Below are 7,401 nucleotides of genomic sequence, written 5' to 3' on the forward strand. Positions count from 1 at the left end.
TGTTGGATGGGCGGGGCTTTGAGTAATTTTAATATTGGAGGGGTGGGGCTTTGAGTAATTTTAATGTTGGAGGGGCGGGGCTTTGAGTAATTTTAATATTGGAGGGGTGGGGCTTTGAGTAATTTTAATGTTGGAGGGGCAGGTCTTTGAGTAATTTAAATGTTGGAGGAGCGGGGCTTTGAGTAATTTTAATATTGGAGGGGCGGGGCTTTGAGTAATTTTAATGTTGGAGGGGCGGGGCTTTGAGTAATTTTAATATTGGAGGGGTGGGGCTTTGAGTAATTTTAATGTTGGAGGGGCAGGTCTGAATAATTTTAATGTTGGAGGGGCGGGGCTTTGAGTATTTCTAATGTTGGAGGGGCGAGGCTTTGAGTAATTTTAATGAAGGGGGGCGGGGCTTTGAGTAATTTTAATGTTGAGGTGGGGCTTTGAGTAATTTTAATGTTGGAGGGGCAGGTCTTTGAGTAATTTAAATGTTGGGGGCGGGGCTTTGAGTAATTTTAATGTTGGAGGGGCGGGGCTTTGAGTAATTTTAATGTTGGAGGGCGTGGCTCTGAGTAATTTTAATATTGGAGGGGCGGGGCTTTGAGTATTTCTAATGTTGGAGGGGCGAGGCTTTGAGTAATTTTAATGAAGGAGGGGCGGGGCTTTGAGTCATTTTAATGTTGAGGTGGGGCTTTGAGTAATTTAAATGTTGGAGGGGCGGGGCTTTGAGTAATTTTAATATTGGAGGGGTGGGGCTTTGAGTAATTTTAATGTTGGAGGGGCAGGTCTTTGAGTAATTTAAATGTTGGACAGGCGGGGCTTTGAGTAATTTTAATATTGGAGGGGTGGGGCTTTGAGTAATTTTAATGTTGGAGGGGCGGGGCTTTGAGTAATTTTAATATTGGAGGGGTGGGGCTTTGAGTAATTTTAATGTTGGAGGGGCAGGTCTTTGAGTAATTTAAATGTTGGAGGAGCGGGCTTTGAGTAATTTTAATATTGGAGGGGCGGGGCTTTGAGTAATTTTAATGTTGGAGGGGCAGGTCTTTGAATAATTTTAATGTTGGAGGGGCGGGGCTTTGAGTATTTCTAATGTTGGAGAGGCGGGGCTTTGAGTAATTTTAATATTGGAGGGGTGGGGCTTTGAGTAATTTTAATGTTGGACAGGCGGGGCTTTGAGTAATTTTAATATTGGAGGGGTGGGGCTTTGAGTAATTTAAATGTTGGAGGGGCGGGGCTTTGAGTAATTTTAATATTGGAGGGGCGGGGCTTTGAGTAATTTTAATGTTGGAGGGGCGGGGCTTTGAGTAATTTTAATATTGGAGGGGTGGGGCTTTGAGTAATTTTAATGTTGGAGGGGCAGGTCTTTGAATAATTTTAATGTTGGAGGGGCGGGGCTTTGAGTATTTCTAATGTTGGAGGGGCGGGGCTTTGAGTAATTTAGATGTTGGGGCGAGGCTTTGAGTAATTTTAATGTTGGAGGGGTTGGGCTTTGAGTAATTTTAATGTTGGAGGGGCGGGGCTTTGAGTAATTTTAATGTTGGGGGTAGGGCTTTGAGTAATTTTAATGTTGGGGGTTGGGCTTTGAGTAATTTTAATGTTGGAGGGGCGGGGCTTTGAGCAATTTTAATGTTGGAGGGGTGGGGCAGGAGCCTCAGAAGAAGCCTTTAAGTTTTACAGTGGATCAAAAATGTAAAAATGGTCACTTTTTCTAAATTGCCCATTAAGACTGATTAAAATTTTAAATTTCTCATGACGAAATACATGGAATCACTTGCTTTTCAATCAAACATACAGTACTGTTGTAAGATCTGTCACCTTTTTTAATAATAATGAAAAATCACAAAATACCAGCCATAAATAAAATGTATTACCAGTCTTTCCCTTGATTTTATGTGATTAAATTACATATTTCTTTTCAGTGATCTAATACAATTTAGAAGAAAACTGGTTTGAAGTAAAATTTATGCCCCCCCCCCCCCCCTTTTTAAAATTGAGTGATCATTGTCGGTTGTTTGAGTTGTCATGAACCAGGTAATGAAAAAATGAATTTCTTTTATACATTCATTCATTCATTCATTCATTCATTTTCAACCGCTTATCTGGGTCGCAGTGGCAGCAGAGCAAGCAGCTCATCCCAAACTTCCCTATCCTCGGCCAAGTCCTAACTTTTCCGGGGGGATCCCAAGGCATTCCTAAACCAGCTGGGAAATCTAATCTCTCCATTGTGTCCTAGGTCTTCCCTGGGCCTCCTCCCAGTTGGACATTCCTGGTGGACCTCCCCTAGGGCAGAGGTCTTCAACTCATTCCAGAAAGGGCAGAGAAGATGCAGATTTTCTGGGTGGTTGCAAAGAAAACCTGCACCCTCTGTGCCCTTTCTGGAATGATTTGAAGATCTCTGCCCTGGGGAGATGACCCGGGGGCATCCTCATCAGGTGCCCGAACCACCTCAACTGACGCCGTTCGATGCCAAGTAGCAGCGGCTCTACTCAGAGTCCCTCCCAGCTAGTCATGTTTCTCACCCTGTCCATGAGTGTAAGCCCAGATCCTCGATGGAGGAATCTCATTTCTGCTGCTTGTATCCGTGATTTTATTCTTTCAGTCATTACCCAAAGCTCACGAGGAAAGCATGAGGATAGGAGTGTAAATGGAGTGGTAAATCGAGAGCCTCGCCTTCCGGCTCAGCTTCTTCGTCACCGTGATGGTCTGGTACAGCGTCCCTAAGATTTCAGATGACGCCCCAATCCATCTATCGATCTCACACTCCAGTTCACCCCCACTCCTCCACTTGGGGCAGTAACTCTCCGCTGACCCAGAGGGGACAATCCACTCTTTAATGCAGCAGAATAAATGTCTTACATTTGATTTTTGTTGTAACAAGAATGTTTGACATTAGACCTTTTTGCTGACAAATGGAGGACGAAATAAACAACCACAGGCTGCATTTGCATTAAATTTGTAGGGTGCCTAAAACATTTGCACTTTAATCTGTGCAAATATGAATAATCTCATATGGATCTGGGCAGCATTCAGTTCCAGTGAAAATGAATTAGCATCAGGTGGCTTTGTGCAGTTTTAAGGTTTAAGGTCAAAGTGTCAAACTGGTTTTCTACAGTCTGAAACCTTGGTGTTACGAGCAGCTGCTCTTCTCTCTTTGTCATCAGTTACTTTGGAACATTTTAATTTAAGGACTATTCATTTAATATGCAGCACATTTTCCTCCCTTTTCTTTTCCAGGTGGGCGTTGGATTGGAATCTAAACTTCAGGAGTGGTTTCACCTTCCGCAAGACATGGCCAGTCCCCGGTGAGTCTCTGGACAGTGAAATTGAAATTCATTGCTAAAGTTTAAAGAAAGAAATACACAAAGCGAACGGGCTGGAGCACAACTCTAGTCACGCTGTGATGACAGTCCCAAATCTGAATCATACATATTAAACATGCTCTTAACATGCAAGCTTGGCGTCATGCAGCACAACTAAGCATCACTGTCGCTCCAGCGCAGCATGCACCTGCAGGCTCTGACTGTGTCCTTCACTTTAGGAGCTTAACTGTGTGCTGTGGGGGAGAAACCACGTCAGTGCTCCAGCAGTTTTTTTCTTGGTGTTGGTGACAAAATTTGCTTTCAATGCACAAATATGTGTTTTAAAGTAAATACCAAGTAGTTAGAGATCATTAATTCACACATACAATACACAACAGGTAGAACTAATAAAAAACAACTGTTGAAACAACATATCGATGCCCCAATAGCTCATCGTCCAAATTAATATTTTAACATCACCTAAGGTGGAAAAACAACACACTTCAGTCTAACATACTGTGGCCAGTAAAAAAAAAAGAAAAAAGTACAATAAGCATCCCAGAGTGGCAGCTATAGCGAGGATCTTCCGAAAAAAGTAGTTTACACAATCTATGGCCTAAGGTTATTGAGTTATAGGGTAGGAACCAAGTCCAAGTATCAGGTGTCTCGAAAAATATAAAATATAGCACATGACCTTTTAAACAGTCACGTTCACCAACAGTAAAACATCTGAACCTATTTCCATAAAATTAGCCACATATAGCCTATCAATTTCATTTATTCAGCGCCAAATCACAACAAAGCTACCTCAAGGCGCTTCATGCGAGTAAGGTCAAACCTTACCAACCCCTAGAGCAAGCACACAGGCCACAGCGGTAAGGAAAAACTCGCTCTAATGATTTGAGGGAGAAACCTCAAGCAGACCAGAGTCAGAGGGGTGACAAGCTGCTTAGGCAATTCTAACAGTTACAAGGTTTTTACAAAGTTTTTACCAAGCTGAATAAACAGGAAACAGAAAAACCAGAATAGCATCAAAACAAAGCACATTATTGAGGTGAGCTCACAGTCATTGGCGGGGGGGTCGTCCGTATATTAGCACGGGGCCCGAAATTTGACCTTGATCCTTGAGTGATGTTCACCAAAGTCAAATTACTTCTTCCCATCCATAGGACCAATGTACCTGCCAAAGTTTATCAAAATTGGCTTAGGCATTCTGAAGATACAGTATGTTGCTAAAATACATATATACAAACATAGTTACTTGTTGACGAAGGCCAAGTGTTATTTTGCTACTTTAAATGTGGCCAAAACTGGCTGCGGCCACGTGGACAAACCACCCTAGAGTCATCTATCATTTTGATGCCAAAATACATTCTCTCTGTCCTCAGCTATGATCCAGACAGCGGTCACGATAGCGGGGCGGAGGATGCGCTCGATTCCGCTCCACCCTTTTGTTTTCTCACAATGGGAATGGGTAAAATCTACCTGCCCCAGCACAGCTACCAACACGGCAGCCACACCAACGACATCCGAGACCCTGTGGCCAACGGCCCCTCGTCACCCACTGGCCTCACATACCCACTGCCACCCCGGCTTGGTGTGTGCCTTGACTTTGAGAAGGCTCGCGTCACCTTCTACGACGCCCACTCTCTGCGGCCGCTCTGGGAGGGGCACATCGACTGTTCCGGGCCCGTTTGTCCGGCTTTCTGTTTTATCGGTGGAGGTGCGCTGCAGCTGCAGGAGCTGGTGGCCAATTGTAACGCCGATCAGACTCCAGTGAGAAGAGTAACCATCCAAGCTCGGGTTTCAAATTTGAATAACAAATGAGGCGTGACCCGCCGTTACGTGAAAATTTGGAATGTATTCCGTAATCGTGAAGTATTTACTCGGCTACAGCAGAAGGTTAAACACCTCAGTGGTTTTATTTTGTATTTAAGTTGATTTATATAAGAAGATGTTTCTATAGCAACAAATATGCAATGTAATTAAGTTTCTTACATTTTTGTTACATGCAGTTTTGCAAGAATTATTGCTTAAATAGAGTGTGGTAAATCCGACACATACGATGTACGTATATATTTGAAGCTTGCACCTGTAGGCTGTGTGGCATATGTTTATAAAGCCAGCGTAGAAACGGCGCCCCGCAATGTCGTCCATTCTGTGACGTCTCCTCATCGAGCTTAATGTCTTGTATGTGTCAGCGACATCAACATTATGTGGGTAAAATACGTCTTAAATATTTGAATAATCGACTGCACTCGTTTGTTTACTGTCACTCGTTCACCTACTATCATCCAAATAGCAGGTGAGCCAGCCATCAGTTTTGACCGAATCGGTAAAATCTAAGGTGACAAAATGACACTTAGAATCCAGCCTCAGTGTGCCATGCCCAACACAAAAATGTATAACCATCCCAGGGTGGTAGTTGTAGCCAGGTAGAGGTCAATGAAGAATTACACAGAGGTCAAAATGTAAAAATGCTCCAATCATGTTGAAAACTATATCACATTTGTCTGAGCATAACAATTCCAAAACGATATAGTTTGGACTATCTATGATGGAATGTTCTGGAGTTATGGGTTTAGCAAAAATGGTGACAAAGGTCAATTTCAGTTTGTACAGGGGTCAAAAGTTAAAGTTGCTCCAATTTCAGTAAAAATGATGCAAATTATTGGTTGAAATAAAATTATTAATAAATGAAATAGTTTTGAATGTTTGGTCTCCAAAGTAAAGGTCAAACAAGGTTGACGTCCATTGGATTCTATGACATGTGACATATGTTACCCTGTAACATGATAACTAAGCATGATACATGGTGTCAACTATTCCTCATGAACCCTATTAACCCAACCAATAATTTGCATAATTTTTTTCTGAAATTGGAGCAAGTTGAACTTTGACCCCTGTACAAACTCAAACTGACCTTTGTCACCATTTTTGTTGTTTTAAACCCATAACTCCAGAACATTCAGTCATAGATAGTCCAAACTATACCTTTTTGGAATCATGATGATCGGACAAATAATGTGATATAATTTAACATGATTGGAGCATTTTTACATTTTGACCTCTGTGTAATTCTTCATTGAACCCTACCTGGCTACAGCTACCACCCTGGGATGGTTGGCACACATTTTTGTGTAGGCCATGATACACTGAGGCTGGAATCTAAGTGTTGTTTCATCACCTTAAGTAGTATCAAAAACCTGCTTGGCTCATGGACTAAAACCAAAGTTGTTGTTTTGCTGAAATGTAAATGCGCTAAATCGGAGGTAGAGGGGAAGAATGAGGCAAAACTATAATTAGAAGCTGTAATTATACCTCTACTGCACAGCTAATCACAGGTTTCTGCTGTTCTGTTTTTACATCACATGAATCTGATGTGCACGTGTTTGTTTTATTTCCATGCACATTTGTACACGTGTGGTTTCACTGATAACGCCATTAAATGATTGGCTGCAGGGAAACGTTTTCTTACAAACAACATTCTGATTTTCTTTTTTGTGACCTTGCTTGATTACAAGATAATGAGCAGCGCTTCTTATGATTAACAGATTTCAATCCAAGTAAAAGGAAATTGAGTGAAAAGTCACTGAATAAATGCAAATTGTTTAAATGATCATTATGCTTTCTGATTTCTTTGGCTGCGGTGTCTGTTTATTGAATTCAATCGGATTTTAAATCCCTTAACTTTGACAACATATCTTAACATGATTTCACCACTAGGAGGCAGCAAAGCATAAATGCATTTTCCACCTCCATTTTAATAATACAGATGATATGAAGATTAATGCACGAAGGAATATTTTCAAACCTGCAGATATGAGTGATTTAGATTTTAAGAACATGTCACACAATATTTAAAATGCATAAATGTGCATGTCAACTTATTTTGAAACATTTATAGTTCTATGCATTTAATTTGACTCTTTCCTCTACTTTTTAGAAACTGTTTTTACTTTTTAGTGTTCCATCATTGCTTTCCATTGATTTTTTTTTTCATACAATCATGCATTCAGCACTGATTTTAACATAAATTTAGATAATTTTTACTTGTTTCATTAACATCCATGAAGCACAAGTAATCCTCATATCTCTCAGTCCACTAAAGATTCTA

The 7,401-nt window shown here is 41.2% G+C and overlaps 1 protein-coding gene across 2 annotated transcripts in view; it reads left to right on the forward strand.

The window, feature by feature from the left end:
• trim46b (tripartite motif containing 46b) overlaps positions 1 to 5,438 on the forward strand; it is a 34,099-nt gene extending 28,661 nt beyond the window's left edge. For both annotated transcript variants that reach the window (XM_034160557.1, XM_034160556.1), the window contains exons 11-12: positions 3,220 to 3,287; positions 4,673 to 5,438. In XM_034160557.1, the coding sequence (XP_034016448.1) occupies positions 3,220 to 3,287; positions 4,673 to 5,111 (507 nt within the window). In that variant the 3' untranslated portion in view covers positions 5,112 to 5,438. The remainder of the gene's footprint in view (positions 1 to 3,219; positions 3,288 to 4,672) is intronic.
• Positions 5,439 to 7,401: the final 1,963 nt, after the last annotated feature.

This window comes from Thalassophryne amazonica, chromosome 20 (assembly GCF_902500255.1).
Source record: "Thalassophryne amazonica chromosome 20, fThaAma1.1, whole genome shotgun sequence".
Lineage (NCBI taxonomy): Eukaryota > Metazoa > Chordata > Actinopteri > Batrachoidiformes > Batrachoididae > Thalassophryne > Thalassophryne amazonica.